Source organism: Crotalus tigris, unplaced genomic scaffold (genome assembly GCF_016545835.1).
Source record: "Crotalus tigris isolate CLP2741 ecotype Arizona unplaced genomic scaffold, ASM1654583v1 scf7180000018541.849907, whole genome shotgun sequence".
Classification (NCBI taxonomy): domain Eukaryota; kingdom Metazoa; phylum Chordata; class Lepidosauria; order Squamata; family Viperidae; genus Crotalus; species Crotalus tigris.
The window spans coordinates 234,258-255,974 of record NW_024097065.1 but is presented as its reverse complement, the minus strand read 5'-3'; the positions used below and the strand labels follow the sequence as shown (position 1 = coordinate 255,974).

Below are 21,717 nucleotides of genomic sequence, written 5' to 3'. Positions count from 1 at the left end.
CAAGAAAGGTGACCCTGAGACGGGGGACCAAGCAACCAGAATGGAAGCAGGAGATGGAGAAATCCCTGCACGCAAGTGAAGAGGGAGGAAGCTGGGCACCGTACTCAGACTGGATCCTAGAGAAAGCTATTGACCTGATGAAGAGAACTCTCAGCTCCCTAGGAGAGGAGAATACTGAACCCTACGGCCGCCCCAGTTCCTGGAGCCGCAAAGGGAGAGACACCGAGGGGGACGTGGAACCTGCAACCCCAGGGACATCTACTGATCCAGGAGCTCCCACCCCCTACCGGACCACAGATGGCAATCTGGACGGAAGGCACTACCACCCACAACAGAGGCACCGATCCATTCCAAGACGTCCACCGTTGGAAGTGAAATTCAAAGGGGAGCCAACACGCTTGGGGTTTTTTCTAACCCAAGTCCTCAGCTACATGGAGGAATATGGGCAGGATATTCCCAGCGACAAAGCCCGCATCCGGATCGTGCAATCTGCCCTGGATGGACCAGCTGCGGATTGGGTAGTGAACTTGCATGACTCCAATGCCCCAGAACTCAGTAACTTCAACCGTTTCATGTCCTCTTTGAGAAGACGATTTGAAGACCCCCTGGCTGATCGCAAAGCCCGTGAAAGAATAACAACGATGAGGCAGGGCAAACGCCCAGTGGCTGAGTATACACAAGAATTCCGGGCCATTGCCAGCAAACTGAATTGGCCAGAAGACATCCTCCTTGGCCATTTCAAAGACGGACTAAACTATGATCTATATGATGCTTGCCTGCCCCGAGGGGACCCACATCGACTTGAGGAATGGTACGTCTTGGCAGAGGAAGCAGAGATCGACATATTGAAGAGGCACCGCCGAGGAAAACAATGGAGCCGCCCCCCGCCTGAGCTGACACACCAACCGGTGAAATCATCGGATACAGCCAAGAAGCAAATGAGATGTTTCAAGTGCGGAAGAGAAGGGCATCGAGCTGTAGAATGCCGCTCAAAGGCCCCCCAGCACAACCCAGACAGATCCCAAATCAACAAACCCGGAAAGTATTCAGCTAAGCCAAAAGAAACGGCCATGAGAATGATGGAAATTGCAGAAACCCCCACCTCTGCTCACCAAGGGGAAAGGACTCCAGCCTACACCACAGGGCCGGTGGATGCCTCAGATGACAGCTCGGAGGGCGAACCCCTGGTAAGTGGATGCATCACACCCATCTTCAAAACAGTGACTATATTAATCCCCCCCATGCCCGAAGCTGTGAAGGTGAAAGCCTTAATAGACTCTGGCTGTACCCGCTGCCTCATTAGCCCAACACTAGTGGGGAATCTGGGCATCCCATCCAGGAGACTGGAACAACCAATCTCATTTGGCCAGCTAGATGGATCCATAGCAGGGGGGGTGCCAGCTACCCTAGCCACTTTGCCAATACATCTCTCCCTGGGCAACCATGAAGAGGACTTAACGTTTGTGGTGACCCCAGGTATGGAATGCCCAATGATTCTAGGGATGGAATGGTTGAAAAAATGGAACCCCTGGGTAAATTGGAGGACGACAGAAATCAAATTCCCGAAGGGGGACCCTATGGACTTAAAACCCCAAGGGAGGCTACCAGAATCAAGAATAGAAAAAGCATCCATAGGAGAGGAAAGAAGATTAACAGAAATACCAGAGGAATATAGGGACCTTGCTGAAGTCTTCAGTGAGGAGAGGGCGAATGAGCTTCCCCCCCACCGACCCACAGACTGTACCATTGAATTCAAGCCTGGGGCAAAACTCCCGAAGCCCAGATTATACTCCATGAGCCCAAAGGAGAAGGAGGAAATGGAAAGATTTATAAAAAAAAACCTGGAGAGAGGTTTCATTGAGCCAGCCAAGCCTAAAGTGGCTGCCCCGGTCCTTTTTAGAGAGAAGAAGGACGGCTCTTTACGTTTATGCGTGGATTATAGGGCCCTGAATACAATCAGTGAAAGCAACCTATACCCGCTGCCCCTCATGAAAGACATGCTGTCACACCTATCGAAAGGGAAAATTTTTTCTAAACTAGACTTAAGGGAAGCTTACTATCGAGTGAGAATCAAGGAAGGGGACGAATGGAAGACTGCATTTAACTGCCCCATGGGGTGCTATCAATTCAAAGTCTTGCCATTTGGATTACAAGGGGGCCCTGCAGTCTTTATGCAACTAATCAATGACGTTCTAAGGGAACACCTGTTTAAGGGGGTCCTTGTTTACTTGGACGACATTCTTATCTTTACCGAAACAAAAGAAGAACACGTCAAACTTGTCAGAGCGGTTTTAAAGAAGCTGCGAGCCGCTCACCTATATGCCAAACTCTCAAAATGCGAATTCCACCAGGAAAGGATAGACTACCTAGGCTATCGCATATCCCCACAGGGCATTGAAATGGACCCAGAGAAGGTCAGAGCAGTATTAGAATGGGCACCACCCCGCACAAGAAAGCAACTACAAAGTTTCCTGGGCTTTGCAAATTTTTACCGCCAATTCATCCCCTCATTTGCACAGATAGCCTTGCCCCTCGCTAACTTACTAAAAACGAAGGGAACACCCTCAGTAAAACCTAGCCAGCCACTAACATGGACAATGGAGTGCCAAGCAGCGTTTGAGAGACTAAAGAGACTTTTTTCTGCCGAACCAGTACTAAGGCACCCAGACATGGACAAACCCTTCATAATACAGGCAGATGCAAGTGATGTGGCAGTGGGGGCTGTGCTATTACAAGAAAATGATGATGCAGTATTGCAACCCTGTGCATATACATCTAAGAAACTCACGGAAACAGAACAGCGCTGGCCCGTATGGGAGAAGGAGGCTTATGGGATACGTTGGGCATTACTCACGTGGCGACAGTTCCTGGAAGGCAACAAAATCCCCTTCCAGGTATGGACTGATCACAAAAATTTAGAAGCCCTGAAAACTTCCAGGAAACTCAATCCCAAACAAGCCCGCTGGTCCCAGCATTTTCACCAATTCCAATTTAAGCTCAAACATTTACCAGGAAGAAAGAACTTCCTGGCAGATGCACTATCTCGCATGCCCCAATATAACAGCGCACGAACCACAGACTCTAGACCAATAATGGCAGAGTCACAACTGGCAGCGCCAGTAACCACAAGAACCCAAGCCAAAATAAAACCACAACTGGACAGCCAAACTGGGATTGAATTCAGAAAAAGTTTGGAAACAGATGATTGGTTCCAGAAAAACAAACATGTGTGCACAATGAGAGACGGATTGCCTTGGGTAGGGGAAAAGTTATATATACCAACAACTCAAAGACTAACTTTCATGCAACTTTGCCATGACACAAAATCAGCAGGGCATTTTGGATTTGTAAAAACTTTACACTTAATTAAACGGCAATTTTGGTGGCCATCAATAAAAAAGGACATAGAAAGTTATGTTGCCAGCTGCCCAACCTGTGCATCAGCAAAGAGGTTGCAAGGGAAATCGCCAGGGCTGTTACAACCAGTGGCAAGTCCCTCAGCCCCCTGGAGGGAAATAGCCATGGATTTTATAGTGGAATTGCCTGAAAGCAATGGGAATACTGTTATCTGGACAGTCACGGACCTATTTTCCAAACAGGTGCACTTTATCCCTTGCCAAAAAATTCCCACTGCAAAGGCCTTAGCAAAACTTTTCATCCAGCACATTTACAGATTGCACGGGGCACCCCAACGCATCATCTCTGATAGGGGAGTGCAATTTACGTCTGCATTTTGGAAGGAATTTTTATCCCTTTTAGGGACCACTCAGGGATTGACATCTAGCCACCACCCTCAAGGAGATGGTCAAGCGGAACGGTGCCAGTCGGTACTTGAGCAATATTTGAGATGTTTTTTAAATTTCCAACAGAGTGATTGGACGGACTTACTTCCTTTTGCAGAAGTTGCCTACAATAATGCAGTCCACTCCAGCACAGGCTACACTCCTTTTCAAATAGCCAACGGCCAAAGTTTCAACCCTATGCCAGAGTTAACCCCAAAAGAACCAACGATCCCTTCACTGAAAGAATGGATGGAAAACCTACAAAACACCTGGCCAATAGTCAGAAAATCACTAGATGAAGCTAGGCGGGCATACAAAGCACAAGCCGATAAAAAAAGGGTTGAGCCTACACCATTCATTATAGGAGAAATGGTGTACTTATCTACAAAATACCTAAAGTCCCTACAGCCCTGTAAAAAACTTGGACCAAAATATATAGGACCTTTTCCAATTAAAAGGATCATAAATCCAGTAACAGTAGAATTAGAATTACCCAAAAACCTCAGGCAAATACACCCAATTTTTCATTGCAGCTTGCTGAAAAGAGAGCATCAGTCACCTCTACGGCCAAAAATCCCCCCCCCCACCACCTCCAATCATGGTGGAGGGGGAACAACACTTCGAAATAAAAGAGATCCTTGACTCTAGGAGATATCATGGAACAACTCAGTACCTAGTTGCCTGGAAACACCTCCCTGCCTCACAAAATGAGTGGGTCCATAAACGTCACGTCAGAGCCCCGAAGCTATTGAAGAAGTTTCACACAGAGTATCCTAACAAGCCTAACTAAATTTTTTACTTGTGTTTTCTTTCAGGTGGATCTCTCTTATTGTTAAGAGGGGCCGGATGTCAGAATCCAATCATATTTCATCTTTAATTATCAAATATAGAAACTCCCAATTCTGCCTTCTTTGGATTCTGCCATAAGAGGGAGAGAAGGGGGAGAACAAAGGGGCTTTATGGCCCTCACTTCCTTCAGTAGACTTCAAAGAGCTGAATGCTGAATGTGTGTTTATTGTAACCTATTGTAACCTCAAAGCGTTAACACCAGAGAACATTAGCATTAACAAAGAAGAGTATTTGCCTTTCATGTAGTTATCTGAAGTCTCCATCCAGACGGAAGAAAGAAGAAACGGGGTGGAATTGTGATACTTGAAACTATCACTGGAAGGGGGGTTGATTGGGTGGGACTACTGGGGAACCCCTTAAAACCTTGAATGGGAGAGCTTGGACCCCAAGTCCTGTCTAGCATGCCTGCAACCATTTTCTCTTAATAAAGGATTCCTGTTGGAAGAATTATTCCAAGAGTTCTGTCTTCTTAAGATGCAAAGTGGGGTGGGTCCTTACACTAACAGTGTATCTGTATAAACTCTCACAAATAAAATTCTATCTACTCGGGTATTAGCACATACTAGATACAATATGAGTGAACAAAAGAGTGTTCATTCTGAAAGTCAGACTTACTATGAACAAATTTAATTATAAGAATATTTTAAATTGGGTGTTAAACTGCCAACCCGCAAGCCAGATGTGTCATGCCGAAACTGGGCCCACTCCATTGCCAGCAATGAAAAAAAAGTCGCAATACATCGCGACATGTCATGTGACGTTCCAAGTTTGACACCCTTGTTTTAAAAGATGTATAAAGCACCACATCCCAATGAAAGATTAAAATAATTTAACTGAAGTTTTATTGTTGTTCTTAGTTGCAAAGTCGTATCCAAACCATTGCGACCCATGGACGTTCCTCCAGGCCTTCCTGTCCTCTACCACCTTCTCAGGTCCATTTAAGCTCACGCCTACTGCTTCAGTGACTCCAGCCAGCCATCTCTTTCTGTCGCCCCCTTCTTCTCTTGCCCTCAATCTTTCCCAGCATTATGCTCTTCTCCAGTGAGTCCTTCCTTCTCATTAGGTGGCCAAAGTACTTGAGTTTCAACTTCAGGATCTGGCCTTCTAAAGAGCAGTCAGTTTTATATATTCTCATTATTACCTCATATATGAAATGGCCTGCAGGATCATAGTATATTCATAGTATATATGAATATTTTTACAAGGGAAATATATTCTTGAAATATATCATTGTGGGCGATATATATGCTGCAGCAAAATTACAATCTACCTTTCCTGTTTTCAAAACAATGGGATAATTAAAATATCCACATGGAGGCACTACTTCATTTTAATCTGGATAGTTTTCCGGACCAAAAGTTTTTAATAGCTATCTAAAATAGATATTAACACAATGAGTTTTCTACAGCTATTCTATAAGCATGTTACATAAGAAAGGATTATCTGCTTTGAAAAGGAATACTCTAATTTATTGGAAAAGCATGTGCTTTGCCTGTGAAAGATTCCTGGCAATTCCAAGGTGAGTTGGCAAAGTATCTCTTTACAATGATTACTATTACTGTAAACTGAGCTAGGGGAATCAATAAGGTAAGACTGCTTCCTATACTTTAATGATCAAAGATGAAGGTTCCTGCATTTCAGAATCAGGTACTCTTCTGCCACAACCCAAAATAAAATCAATACGAGTATTTCAGTAAAGGGGATTCAATACGCAGAACAAATTACCTTGGAAAATATTATAACAGCTCAGCAATTTCAGACGGTCCATGTCAGTTGCTTTTATAATTATTTCATGATTGGTATCCACAGGGCTTTTTTTGTCATAGGACACCCAGAACGGAGTTCTGGCACTTTTTTGGGATGGAACCTTGTAGGGTAGGCAAGGCGGGTTTTATGACGTGTGAGTTCCAGCACCTTTTGTTTTTACAAAAAAAGCACTGGGTATACATAACAACTGAACTACAATGCAATATTGCATGTCTGTGCATGTATGTATTCTGTACACTGGCTTTCCTGTTAAAATGAAAGAAGTAAAGCAAACAAAAGGAAATATAATCCACAATTTATTATTAGAGACATTAGAAACACGTCAGAATTTTTTTTAAAAAACATGATTTAAACTGAATAGTGCTGATAACAGATCTCATATATACAGACACACATACCATATATGTGTGTGTTTGTATAACCCTGTATGCCTTATTAAAGAATTGAGAATTCATTTTAAGACCTATATAGAGACACTTAGTAAAATTGTAGCCATCATTCATGTCTTCTGATGACCTGTGTATTAGCTTTCATTTTCTGCAGTGTTCTCCAAAAGAGTTTTTACAGAATTATAATGTTCTCCTAATCCATACGCATGTCTCATATACCTAGAAGAAAAACATATGTGAAAAATACAAGGACTTCCACCAAATTAAAATAGCACATTCACACTTGATATAAGTTATAACACTGTTATTTATTTAAAAGATTGCATGGCTGCTCAAAGCTATGTTCTAAGATAAATTCATGAATTTATTTTAAATTTAAAAAGTTCACTTTAAGAGTAAGTTAATAAATAGAATGTGAAAATTCAGGTTTTGTTATTGAAAGTTATTTATTAGTACACAAACTGAAAGACATTACTTAAATCAGGGGTATCAAACTCAATTTCATTGAGGGCTGCATCAGCATTGCAGTTGCCCTCGGGGGCCGGGTGGGTGTGGCCATGGTGAGTGCAGCCTACTGGATGGGTATGGCCTACTGGGTAGGCATGGCCACCTCTACATCATTCGCATCAAGGGTGCCTGTGGGGGCCTGGGCAGGAGTGGGACAGATCTGAGGGTCTCTGGCAGAAGGGGCAAGCGCCAAGTCATGGTCCATTTTTTTTTCATTCCTCACAAAGGGTGACACCTCCCCAGCATGCACCCAGGGGGCGAGGCCAACACAGCAGGGGCTAGTTCCTCACTGTTTCCAGACGGCCTTGTGGAGCTAAGACTGAATGCATTTCAGCACAGATTGCCACCACAAAATTGTACATTGGCTCCCGGCCAGCTTGTGCCAGGGCCAAGGCAGCAGGGGCCGTTCCCTCACTTTTTCCAGGATGCTTCACGGGCCACATGAAACCACTTTGCGGGCCGCATCCGACCCCCAGGCCTTGTGTTTGACATGTCTGACTTAAATCATTATTCTCTTTTCTTAAACTTCATTTTTTGTAAGAAAGTAGACATTTTATTCTTGGGTTGTTTTCTTTTTAAGAAAACAGGTAGCAACCTACTGATTTCTGTTACTTTATATTATCAAAAACATGTTATTGGTGATCACAGTGATCGCAAGCAACCTACAAGTTTGAAGGCCAATATTAAATCTCTGCATGTGTTTCTAAACTCTGAAAAAGGTGCCAAATTAGAGCTATGTGGTTTTATAATTTACAGTTCATTTCTTAATTGTAACTCAAGTGTAAAGCAACCAAACAAAAATTGTTTTGAAGTTCAAGTTTAAAGTATTTACTCACACAAGTATTAGTGGTTTCCTATTGTATTCTTCACCAACAATAATAGGAGGGGAATCCATCTGAATTACTTCAATTGGTGTTTGCAAGATATGTGATAAAGCTCTTAGCTGTAAAGCAAAACTACATCATAATTTACATTTTAATCTTATCTTTTTCACTTTAGTATTCTTTACAAAAGATTTTTCTACAAAAGCATACACAATGCATAATTCTACTAGTTCCAGATATTTAAACATTCCTAATTAAAATAAAAGACTTATCTTTGGATTAAGCTGTTTCTGGTGGCATTTATTCTATGGCATTTATGCATCTACTAGGCAACCCCATTGAATTTCCCAGTTTGTTCAACTGCAATTTCCTATATCTTTATCACACTGTTTGAGGAGATCTCCTTAACTCCTCAGTATCAACTTCTGGGTGGTGAAAGGGATCACAAAGATCTGCAATTGAGGTTGCATATTTATAATAGATAGTTGCATGCTGGCCCGAGAATTCTGGAAGTTGATGTCCACATATCTTAAAATTGCCCAGTTTGAAGGCTCTTTGCTTTCCCAGAGCAGCAGATCTGTACATAGTACTTTAGTGTGACACTTACCTTCCCCCAAAACAGGCTATTGTTCTGGGTCAACTCCACCCTCCTAGACCTTCCAAACTGATGTTGCCACATAAGTACAACTTTAATACTCAGTCCTTTAATATTCAGTCTAAACAAAGTATGTAAAATGGTATACAACTTTTGCCTTCTTCCAAATGTTCTTGCACTGATTGGGATGCAGTGCTGCCACAGGGTGGATGCTCCTTTTCTGGTTGCTGGTGAGTTCCAGGCCAAACTCCCAGCTCTGCTCATAAGCAGTATTGCTTTTAAACACTCTAGCTGAGCTCCTAAGACGAACTCCAGGCAGGAATCCCACCAGATATGCTGCTTAGCCTACCTTGTGGTCCAGACAGTTGGCTGTTAGCCTTCTTGCCTGCCTGTAACATTTGTTAGTCTCAAACTGTGGTGTCTCCTCCATCTGCTTGCTTTTTCTAATCTCCCTTTTTCCTATGCACCCCACATACTTTCCTACACACCCCACATACAAAAGCAACAAGTGGCTGCTTTTGTAATCTAATGGCCTAGATAGCAGGAGGCTGTCTCTGAATGTCAGCATGTTCCTGAAAATGCCGGAATGTAGTTTAATTAGCCAGAGAGCTAGAACACTGGCATGGACACACTTGTATGTAAACTGAGAGAGAATGAATGAGTAAGCCCATCTCTTAAATTTTGGGGGCTGTGAGCTTTTTACAGTCCTTTGGGAAAAAGCATGTTCTTCTTGGTTATTGGCGCTATCCAACCATGGCAATAGGAAGTGCTGGGATTGTCATTGCTAAGCAATGCAGTCATTCTATAACTGAATTGATTAATGACGTAAATTCTGATCCAAATTACATCTTTAACTGAAGACTACCTGTATTATTTCTATAGGCCAAGTAAGAATCTCGGCAAACAAGCGAAAAATAAGTATCTAAACATGACATATCATTTTAGCAGCCTGCTTATCTAATAGATCTTAATCTCCAAGTTTCCTGGAGAAGAAATATAAATTCAACTCATTAGTGCTTTCTATAATATCTCTCCTATAATACCATAAACATTTTATAAGAAATTACAGCATGTCATACTTACTTCTAACTGTCCACCCCATGAAGCAGTGTTTGCTATATCAGAACAGTATTTTTCAAATTCGTCTGCATGAAAAAAAGCATCACACTTTTAAAAACATAGAAATTGGGAAAAGAAGGAATAATTAAAGATAAAAAAGAATGGCTAAAGGAAGCTTGCATTTATATATATATATATATATATATATATATATATATATATATATATATATATATATATATATATATATATATATATATATATATATATATATATCCAAATTTCTTTTTCTGACAAAGAATTAAAGAATTAAATTGGGAGACTAAGATGGCCATTTCGAGCTCATTCTGCTCTCTTTAGTTAGCCACACCCTTTATGGGATTCGAACCTGGGCAGTTTACATACTAGGCAGTGATTTAACCACCAAGCCACAGGCTCTCCTCCCTCTTTGCCAGCTGAGTCAAGGGAGTATATGCAGGAAGTTTTTCAGACAAATGTCTAATTGATTACACCTTGACATTTTTTTTTAACTGCTATACTGCAGTTTTTACAATCTCTTTTGCCTTGCAGCCCCCCAACTAGGGGCATTATGCAGGCTCAAGTCGCAACTGCGAAACATTACAAATCCAAATTTCTTTTTCTGACAAAAAATTAAAGAATTAAATTCAGCTGGCAAAGAGGGAGGAGAGCCTATGGCTTGGTGGTTAAATCACTGCCTAGTATGTAAACTGCCCAGGTTCAAATCCCATAAAGGGTGTGGCTAACTGAAGAGAGCAGAATGAGCTTGAAATGGCCATCTTAGTCTCCCAATTTAATTCTTTAATTCTTTGTCAGAAAAAGAAATTTGGATTTGTAATGTTTCGCAGTTGTGACTTGAGCCTGCTTAACGCCCCTAGTTGGGGGGCTGCAAGGCAAAAGAGATTGTAAAAAGTAAAACTGCAGTATAGCAGTTAAAAAAAAAATGTCAAGGTGTAATCAATTAGACATTTGTCTGAAAAACTTCCTGCATATATATATATTTGGGCTGACAGGGTGTTCATTCAAGGTAAAAATCTCCTCCCCCTGTCTCTCTCCTGATACAGCTGACAAAGTGAGGAGAGCCTGTGGCTTAGAGGTTATAACATCTGCCTAACATGCAGATAGCCCAGGTTCGAATCTCAGAAGAGTAAGTTTGGCTGAAGAGAGTTAAAGGAACTCGAAATAGCTATACCGTTCTCTCTTTATTCTTTGTTAGCAACCTAAAAATGCAAAATGATGTCGCAGTTGGCGACTGCTGCTTGTGGATGGCTCTAGATTGAGCTGATACAGGCAAAAGAAAAGAAAAGAAAGAAGATTTCTTTCTCCCATATTTGGGCTGACAGGGTGTTCATTCAAGGTAAAAATCTCCTCCCCCTGTCTCTCTCCTGATACAGCTGACAAAGTGAGGAGAGCCTGTGGCTTAGAGGTTATAACATCTGCCTAACATGCAGATAGCCCAGGTTCGAATCTCAGAAGAGTAAGTTTGGCTGAAGAGAGTTAAAGGAACTCGAAATAGCTATACCATTCTCTCTTTATTCTTTGTTAGCAACCTATATATATATATATATATATATATATATATATATATATATATACCGTAAATGCCGGCGTACAAGGCGACCCGGCGTATAAGATGACCCCCGTCTTTATAGCCGGGCCGCATTCCTAGAATGTCGTCTTATACGCCGGAAACTACCAGTATTTCCGGCGTATAAGACGACTCGGCGTATAAGACGACCCCCGTCTTTGGCGCCGTTTTCAGCGCTCGCGGAAGTCGTCTTATACGCCGGCATTTACGGTATATATATCAATAAACGTATTAAGACAGAATATTAAGCTGGATATTTATAATAGGTTGTACCCTGGCTCGGGAATTCTGGAAGTTGATGTCCACACATCTTAAAATTGCCAAGTTTGAAAAACACTGTTGTGCAGCTTATATAATACAGCTCAGGGTCTGAAGCATACTTAATGTTCTCTATAATTACTTTTTAAAAAAAAAAAGTTAGGAGACTTTTACTTACCTTGGCTGTACAAATCTCCTGTATTTGGGTTTGTCAGAAATGGTAGAAAGTCATCCATGTGACTTCTCATATAGTCTGCAGTCTGACTTCTAAGTGTTGAAACTGTCCATAAGTTCTGTAGCTCTTTGAGCTGATCTTCAATAGCTCTATACAAGCAATGACCATCAGATGGGATTTGCTTAATTTCCAATTGCCTTAAGGCTAAAATATTTGCAAGTTTCTGACTTTCAAGGTGCCTAGCACCTGTTAAATTTTCTATCTCAGCTTCTGCTATTCTTTCTTCTCTTTCCTTTTCCAGAACTGCTTTTTTATCCTGTGATTAAACACAACAAAACAGTGCAATTTTACATTAGCCCAAATCATATTTTAATACAGCCTATAGGGTTTAACCTTCTCATATATTTATGATATTATACTAGAAAATTCATACCCTGTTGGGTCATCATTTCAGAGATATTTCCTTACCTAAACAGAGGAACAAAATAACTAAGTGAAGGCCAAAAAGCAGAAGCAACTTCTGACTGCCTGCTGGCTTCCCCATTGAATTTTCTTATGGGAATATGACAGGGAGCGAGGAAAACCCTTCCTTCCTTCCTTCCTTCCTTCCTTCCTTCCTTCCTTCCTTCCTTCCTTCCTTCCTTCACAAAAAGAAAAGTGAGTACTGCTGGGTGGGAAGAAAGTGAGGGACTGCGAGACTAGCTTGGAAACTGACATGGAATGTTGAGAATGAAGATTACATGATTGTAGTAGTAGCCCAGCAATGCAACAGCAGGCAGCAACACTAAAACAGCCATAGGTTTTTCAAATTTCATTCCCTCAGGAGTCTTGGGTTCCAGATTTTGAACATATTCTGAAAGTTAGTCGATCTAAGGTACCTTGGTTCAAAAATGTTGCCCTATGATGCACTGTTCTGCCCCAGTTAAAGGTCATGACAACAAGAATTTTAGTGGTATATGGATTCAGTTTGGCTAACAGAGTTGTATAAAATGAGCAAAATACTAAGTTACAACATTGTATGCTCAATATTGTACAGACCTTTTATCAGGGTATTTAGTTGCACAAAATCTGCTTTTCAAAAGAAACCTTCAAATGAAAAGACAGATTCATATGCTTTCAAGTCCAGCTTGCTGAACTGAAGAACAAAATAGCTTGCCTGAAGATTTATCCTTTGTGATTTTCTGTCCTTTACTATTCATCTCAGAATAATATTTCACAGCATTTAAAATACAATATCCACTGAGATTTTAATGATATAATTTGTTATGTTAAACATGTTTCATAATAAATGTTCTCTTTTGTTATTAATCAGTGGCATTTATTTGCAAGCTAGAATATTTTCACTAGTAAAGTACAAGCAGAATGTGTAGAAGTTAAACTATCAGATTTTGGCAGTCCGCTTGTAAAGAGTTCTCTTATTGTTACTTCATGAAAAAAAAAATCAGAAACATTTGATAGGATCCAGAATCACGTTTAGTAGAAATATGCTTTTGGAATCAAAGTAATCTCTCTTTCATCCTACAGTCCCTAGACAGCTACAGTCCCTAGAGAGCTTCTGGAGGCATGGGAAATCATCTGGAACAAAACAAGGGATAGCATAATGGGAAGAAGTAACAGGAAAAAGTAGATCCTTGCCACATACCACTAACCCTTAAATATGGCAGTCGTAGATTGGAAAGTATCTATTTTATAAATAGTCCTCAACTTATGACTATAACTGGGACCAGAATTTCCACTCCTGAACAAAATGGCTGTTACATGAGTTGCATTTCATTTTATGAGTTTGGGCCATAATTATTAAGTGAATCACTGCAGTTAAATGAATCATGTGGTCATTAAACAAATCTATCTTGCCCCATTGACTTTGCTTGACTGGGAAGGTTGCAAATGGCATTCACATGACCCCAGAACACTGTAATTGTCATAAATGCATGCCAGTTGCCCAGCACTCAGATTTTGTTCATGTAACTATAGGGATGCTGCAATAGTCATTAAGCGGGAGGACTGGTTGTACATCAGTGCCACTGTAACTTTTGAACAATTGCTAAACAAATGGCTGTAAGTCAAGGACTATCTGAATTTCAGATGGACAAATCCAGGCAAACCCACACATAATTTTACCTAATTATTTCTGTGAATACTATTTTTCTCTTTAATTGTGAAACCATTGGTTTCTGGGGAAACCATTGCATATTTGTCTCTACAGTATCTTGTAGAATAATCTGCATGGAATTATATGAAAGGAGGCAGCCCTTATTCCCAAAAGAGAAATAATTTGGCTTGCAAACTGAAAAAAAGTATTTTTGAAAATCCTCACATAACATAACACTTGATGGATGGATATGCGTAGGTGCATGTTTGATCTTTTTCTGCCTAAAATATTCTGATTAAGACTTCTATTGACCTGGAATCATGTTCTAGAATCTTCCAGCAGTACCACATTGATGATCACACCATGCACTTGATTGTAAAATCTACTCACAGTCTAATGCAGACATGTCAAACTTGCAACGTCATGCGATGTATCGGAACTTTTTCCTCACTGTCGGCAATAGGGTGGACGCGGTTTCATCGTGACACATCTGGCCCACGGGCTGGCAGTTTGACATCCCTGGTCTAATGAACTAATTTTGAAATAATCTTACCCGCCTTTTCTGTGCTTTTGATATTCTAGCAGGCTGGCTCTGTTCTCTGCTCTCAAGCTCCAGTTTTGCAATATTTAGACTTGCCAAATATTCCTAAATAATAAATAAAAATTACTTAAAATATTTAAAAAAGAATATCTTACAGCCCTTCAGTTTTAACAGAAGCTATGTTTAAAGTTTCATAACCTTCATTGCCTCGTGATATTTTATACAGTTTCTACTGCAGCCATCATTCTCTGTAATCATTCATTTACATGATATAATGCTAATTCCACTTATCAGTTAGCTTAAGAGACCTTTTCTCTACTGGCAAGTAGTCAACCAGAGAATTCTATCTATCAGAAATTCTATGCACCTGATTAACATGTAGCATCAAGTTCCTACTATAATCAGAAGAAAAACTATAGTCACAAGGCTAATAAATATAGGTTACAACAGTAATTGGGATTTCAATTTTGGCTGTTAAACAATGCAATCATAAAATATGTTACATGATTGCTTCACTTAGCAACAGAAATCTCAGCAGTCCCTGTTACCATCATTAACTGAATCCCACTGATTGTTAGTAAAAGACCTACCCTGATCCAAACCATTCCTACCTTGAGACCCAACCAGCCCTGAGGCTCAATAAGGTAAGGGACTGCCTCCTCTTCAACTCTCCCACTGCCTATCTCCCACCCAGCTGAGGCGGTGCTAAAGCTGAAATAGAGGTCCATGTCCTTCAATAGTCTAAGCCGGATGTCACTGCTCTCATACTTCAGTCTCCGCACCACCAGCACTGCCACCCTTGTTGAGTGCCACCTCAAACCCCATGCCATAGCAAGCCACCCCAGTGCCACAGGACAAAGGCTCCATTGCTCTGGACTCAACAAGCTCTGCCATCTAAGCTGTCCTTCACAGTTTCCTTCCTCCCAATACTGACAAAGTGCACCCAGCCTGGCCTTATGTGAGGCAGTGGCTGGTTGTGCCAGATCTTCTTCCTGAGACTATGTGCACCTTTCTCCATATCTCATGCTGCCTTCTTGCGATGGACAATTCTCTCATTCTCTTTCAGTTAGAGACACAGAATTTTTTTACTAACAATAACTGCTTCCATCTAACCTTGAGGTTCCGTCTAGGAACTCTAGAACTGTATGATAATTATTCCACAAAAAATACCTTATTCCCCCAAACTCATATGAATTTTATACAAATCATTGCAAGGTCTCCAATTGTATTTCTCAACGATTACTCATTGGTTTTATTTATAAGAAAAAAGAGTGCTTGCAAATAAGTTCAAAAGACAACAATCTTCAGAATGAAAAAAAGTCTTTAGCAATGTTTACTTTAAAAAGACTTTTTTAGTAACTAAAAATATAACAAACTCATAGTATCTCAAAAATAAATGCTACATACTTTATTCTGTTCAGGTAATGTTTCCTTTAACTTCTTTAGTTCCTCTTTGTGCTTCTCTTCCAACTCAGATTCTAGCTTGGCAACATCATCCAGAAGCTGTTTTCTTCTCTTTTTATCATTCTTTGGAACAGTATTTTTCATTCCTTGGATTTTGGCTATAGATGCAAAAACAGGTGAGACAAATGAAAAACATCTTATGTTATTCGTGTTATTATTCATGATCTGAGTTTAACAAAAAAAAATATCTTACATATGAATATTAAATCAAATAAAATTGCGGTAATTGAATTTCAGAAAATATCCTTCCCAAACAATGAAAAATTATCTGTGTCTTACTACTACATTACTTCCTACTAACACAATTCAAAACATAAAATGGAATTTAATCCATGCTGACCCAAAACTCTTAATTTTCAAAAATCAAATGAAATTGACATGCATGATTAAAAGTAGACTGTATTATATAGCTTTGCAGTTATGTAGCCAGAATACAATTCAGCTCATTAGTTTGAGGTGCCTGTGTTTTGATGGAAAATAGGGGTTTTTTTTAGTGAATATGTGACATGTGGGACTATAAGTCCATGTAGTTGTGCATCATATAAGATCTGATTTGGATTCTTTCCACCTACCCTGTGAAGACAAAAATGTAATTTTGGCTACAACAGTTGCTTTGGCTACTAAACTTGCTATTAAAGTTGAAAGAAAGAAAAGAGATACCAGCAACACTGGAAGTCATGAAGGATCAGGCTGCTATCTGTCAGTTCGATAATGAAATCTGTCTATGTGGTTGCTGTGACTTAATGTGACTTAATGGTGCATAATCAACAGAAAATTGAAGGGGCTGCTATTAGAAGTAACATCTTGTTATAAATAAAATATTACATTTTTCAGTAATTTGTATTATTGCTAGTTTTTGTAATTCCTGATTTTAAAAATTGAGATGATAAGATATATGTGTAAACAGAAATGGTTATTTATTTATTGAGCAATGCAGGCCTCCCAATTCATAGATTCTAAGTGGCATACATCCACAGAATAAAATACAAATTATATATTATTGAATATTGCAGAATACTGGGCTCATGGTAACTGCAAAAAGTGGTATGCATATAAACATAAGGATTTCCAAAACCATGTTGTGCAAAAAACTTTTTTAAAAAATATTATATAGAAGATCTGATTAATCAAAACTAAAATAAAGGTGTCACTTTTACTCCAAGTACTGCAATGTGCAAGGCCTGCAGCTTAGGACAGCTTCTCATGTTATGTGAACAACATGAAATTCATGCAGCAGCAACACTGTCATAATTCTCTCCCCTGCCATGCATGGAAGCAAGCTGTATGGGATAATGCACGATAATTGAGGATGCAATAACGTGAGTTTCTATGATCCCAGTCCTGTCATACTGGTGCAGTAGCTCAAGAAAACGCCTGTAATTGCAGTTCTAACAGCATCAAGTTAATTTAGGATGCTATTTTTAAAAATACACAAAATACATTTAAAGCAATTAGTAATATTTCATCATCTAAATATTTCCTACATTTCACACTGCAATTTTGATTTGGAGTCCTACAGCCAAATGTAGCTACTTTCATCTGTATCCAGAAAATCTGAAAGGCTCCATTGGGTTTTGAATATTGCCCTTCCTTATGTCAGATTTATCAAGACATCTGTTCCTTTTACATTTATCTACTACAGCAGTGGTTCTCAACCTGTGGGTCGGGACCCCATTTGGGGTCGAACAACCATTTCACGGGGGTTGCCAAACAACGCAGTCTGCCATTTTTTTCTCCCTTTTCCTTAGCTGTGCTACTCCCTTTTATTCTATTGGCTTTTGAAAGCCAATAGAATAGACTCTCTTGAATAGAGTCTAATTCTATTGGCTTTCAAAAGCCAATAGGAATTGTCCAGGCTGTCTCTGCCCTGCTGAGCCCGCCAAAAGTCCCATTCTGCAAACGGTGCTGCACCAGTTGAGTAGTCCTCGACTTACGACCAGTTGAGTAGTCCTCGACTTACGACCGGTTGGGGGTCGCAGCATTAAAAAGTTGAGAACCACTGTACTAGAGGTATTACATGTTAGGGTGATGCTAGTATTATAATCAATACACTTCTGTTGTTTTTCACATGGCTTCCCTTGAGACTTTCTATACCATTTCCTTTTCAGCCTGGGTTTTGTGTGGATTTGTGCACATACATGTACAACACATACATTGTACACTCATTGTATGTTCACAAATGCTCTGGGTAAACATTCTCCAAAGAACCTTTTTGCAAAGCAACACATCACTTTTGCTTATAAAAGTGAAGCAGCCATGTCACTTGGCTTTGCCCACACACTACTGGTTTAATTCACAGTTGTAATAGTTGGGAGCTGCTGCTGCTGCTGCTGCTATTGATGTGCTGTACAAGATGTCTATATGCAGAAGCATCCAGAAGTTTCTTCTAGTTTTTGCAAGTACTATGTCAAAAGCTATGAGATGATGTAAAGCTCCTCAGTGAGTCATCTCAAATCCCAATGCAGAGACTTCATATACAGTATACACCTGCACATTCTCACTCATAACAACACTCCACGCATCTCATGAAGAGGCTAAAACCCACAAAAGCTCCTTAGCCTTGGTACACAAAACTCTGTGCCTCTGCTTACATGACAAACGTACCACAAATAAGCCAATTACAACTGAACTGTCCATACTATGCATCCACCCATACAGTTAGTTTATAGCCTACTGCAGTACATTATGATTATAACCAGAGCGGTATTGTGATTAATGTGGTCGAGCAGGTCTGGAGAGACCTCAGGCTGTCTGTCCTTTCAACCCTGGAAGCTCAAAGGATGCCGGGGCTGTTTGTTCTCTCAGACCAACTTACCTACCTGTTCCTACATTGAAGAGGGAATGCTATATGTACCAACTTGAGCTCCTGGACCAAACAAGATAAGGTCTCCTTCAAGCTGAGCTCAGTTTTTGACATGCCCATGTAATCATGTTGGCAACATTGTGTGCTTTGTCCCTGCCTTCTTCCTGGACCTGTTCCCATCTAACCCTGATGTTTTCTTATGGACTCTCATCCCAAATACTAACCTGATTTTACCCTATTAGTTTTTGGAAACCAGCCACGGACATCTATAAGTTGCTACCCTGCCGTGACCTGGCAAAAAGCAGGCTATCAGTGTCATAAAACTGGATGGAGCAAACCCTGGGTCAGCGTGTCTTGCCAACATAGCGCAGTAGTCCGCTTCAGGATACAGGTTTTCCCTGCAAGCTTTAAGACTATTTCTGCGATCATCCTCCCGTTGCCCAGATTTCTGCCGCCGCCGCCACCGCCACCCTCACCCTGCAGCCCCCGCTTCTCCTTCCGCTGCCGTCTGGCCAGCTGCTCCAGCGCGCCGCCCTCCTCCTCCTCCTCTTCCTCCTCTTCCTCCTCCTCTTCAGCCACCGCAGCTGAGCCGCCTCGCCCTCGCCCGTCCATGGCGGATTCAGCACCACCGCCCGGCTGACTCTGCTATCCACGTGCGGGTGAAGGGGCGGGGCCGGGCGAAGACACGCCCCTACGCATCGTCCTAGCCCAGCCGTAGTGCAAAGGGAGGAAACCACAGAGATAAGAAAATGGGAGGAGTTAGACTGAGGCTTTATAGAGCTAGCAGTGTAGAGAATAAACTTCAGCTCAAGTTTGGGATGACGTAATACATTAAAAAAGAAAATTATCTACAAAGAAATCCAAAAGTCCACAAAACTGACTAATGGAGGCTATCGTCTTAAGGTGGCGTATTTTTCTGCAAAAGATTAATCTGGTTGCCTTGCTGAGGAGCTATGGCTAAATAAATTGTGATGGTAACCAACATTTGTCCTCCCTCAAACTTTGTTATTACTTGAAGTGAAACATTAGAGAGGTTATTTTTTAACCTTTGAAGGTCTAAATCAATGTTTTCCAAAATTAGCAACTTAAAACGTGTGGATTTCAACTCCCCAAATTCCTCAGCCGGCATGCTGATAGTTAAGTCCACCCGTCTTAAACTGACAAGTTAAATAAACACTAGTCTAAAGTCTAATATTATAGGAGTTTATATATCTATATGAAGAAAAAGGAAAGAAGAGGGTATGCGGCTAGAAAAAAAAAACCCTCGGACTAAGGCGGCGCGCCACCGTATGGCTATTTAAGATATTGCATCTTCAAGTAGTTTCCCGCAGCTTCTGCTCTCCAGCTTCAAACTGATTCTTGTGGTAGATGTAAACGTGGTAGAGTTACAGTACTGAATGTAAGAAACATACTAAAATCAGTAGAAATAAGAGTTTACCAAGCTTTAATAAGAGGGGTTGGGTTGGGTGACTAGGTTGATTTACATAGGGGTTCACATTCAAGGGGAAGAACATAGAAGCAGCCCCAGAAATATTTTTAGATTATAGTAAGCTTGCAGTGTTAGATCCAGTTCACATTTCTCATGAGAACACATTTAAGCCTCAGGACTGAATGTTCTCACATGAGTCCAAAAATAAATTAGGAAGAATAGCAGAAGGATTAAAAAGCCATGACAGAGATGCCATATGGAATAAATAATAGAAATGCTACCAAAAACTATAACAGGGCCATGTCATAACACCCTGGCTATCCTATGCTTTGTTGTCTGCATGCAATGACATAGTCCTGATATGGGGCACTAACAACCTGGGGCAAAAGTGCTTTAGGCTTTACTCCCTGTCAGCAAATATACTTCAAACACACAAACTTTTATCCTGATTTATACAATTGCATCTTTACAATAACTACCAAAACATTGGCTTATCAAGTGATTGTTATAATGATCAGGTGACTTTTGTTGCCATTGTTGAGAACTGGGACATGAAGCCTAGACTATTGGAGAGAATGAGATTATGAAAAGCAGTCCAGTATAATTGCTGTGCCAGACTTTATTCCTTATTTCATGGTGCCATAGCAGAACAATTCATTTCTCTTGTCCATGAACCCATAGGACATTACCATAAGACCTACATCTCCTATACATCCTCTTATTCTTTAAACTTCCCACTTCTCTCTTTGTGATGATCTCAGTTCCAACCATGACTTTTTCAATTTTTCCCTTCTTTTTTTAACAATGGAACATAATAATATTTTTCACATATTTTAATTAGTCCATCTACTTAAATTCATTTTATAATTTATTGATTTAATTCTCACTATCTAACCTTCTAGTGCTTGTATTTTATTACTCCTTTTTATCAATTCTGTTATATTGGTGTAATTATCTTGGTTAGTAGCTATAATAAAGATTATCTACTTAGCAATAGCAATAGTACTTAGACTTATATACCGCTTCACAGTACTTTACAGCCCTCTTTAAGTAGTTTACAGAGTCGGCATATTGCCCCCCCCCAACAATCTGGGTCCCCATTTTACCGACCTCAGAAGGATAAAAGTTGAATTGAGTCGGTCAGGATTGAACTGCTGGCAGTCAGCAGAATTTAGCCTGCAGTACTGCATTCTAACCACTGCACCACCACGGCTCATGATCATCTATCACAGAGTTCCCCAACCTTTCTGACTTTGCAGCCTGGCGGGGGGGGGGGATCATTCTGTGCAGATGGTTCCTGGTGAGGGGGAGAGGAGATGGTTCTGCCACCACTCAGTAAATGGAGCACATCTGCACACACTCGCCTACTGCTTGCATAAGTGGGGATGTGCAGGCACACGCAAGCGCTTGCCCACCACATCCACAGCCCAGTTCTGAATTGCTTAAGGCCAGTAAGAGGCTGCAGCCTGGGGGTTGTTGATCCCGATCTATCATATCTATCTAGTAGATAAATGATAGATATCATCTGTCTAGTAAATAGTCTATAATCTGTCTGTCTATCTGTCTGTCTGTCTATC

The 21,717-nt window shown here is 40.6% G+C and overlaps 1 protein-coding gene across 3 annotated transcripts; it reads right to left on the bottom strand.

The window, feature by feature from the left end:
* Positions 1-6,681: 6,681 nt before the first annotated feature.
* OTUD6B (OTU deubiquitinase 6B) lies at positions 6,682-19,359 on the bottom strand. Of its 3 annotated transcripts, none has more exons than XR_005557966.1 (7): positions 19,188-19,359; positions 15,852-16,006; positions 14,457-14,549; positions 11,815-12,127; positions 9,797-9,858; positions 8,131-8,250; positions 6,682-7,006 (listed from the first exon to the last, which is right to left on the bottom strand). XR_005557966.1 is itself a non-coding variant. In XM_039353953.1 (7 exons), the coding sequence occupies exons 1-7, from the start codon at positions 19,321-19,323 to the stop codon at positions 6,922-6,924; spliced, it is 951 nt and encodes a 316-aa protein (XP_039209887.1). In that variant the 5' UTR covers positions 19,324-19,359; the 3' UTR covers positions 6,682-6,921. The 3 variants fall into 3 exon arrangements, 2 of the variants coding, with proteins under 2 accessions (XP_039209887.1, XP_039209888.1); XM_039353953.1 differs by having other exon boundaries at positions 8,131-8,237; XM_039353954.1 differs by lacking the exon at positions 19,188-19,359 and adding an exon at positions 18,936-19,153 and having other exon boundaries at positions 8,131-8,237.
* Between the last annotated feature and the right edge of the window lie 2,358 nt (positions 19,360-21,717).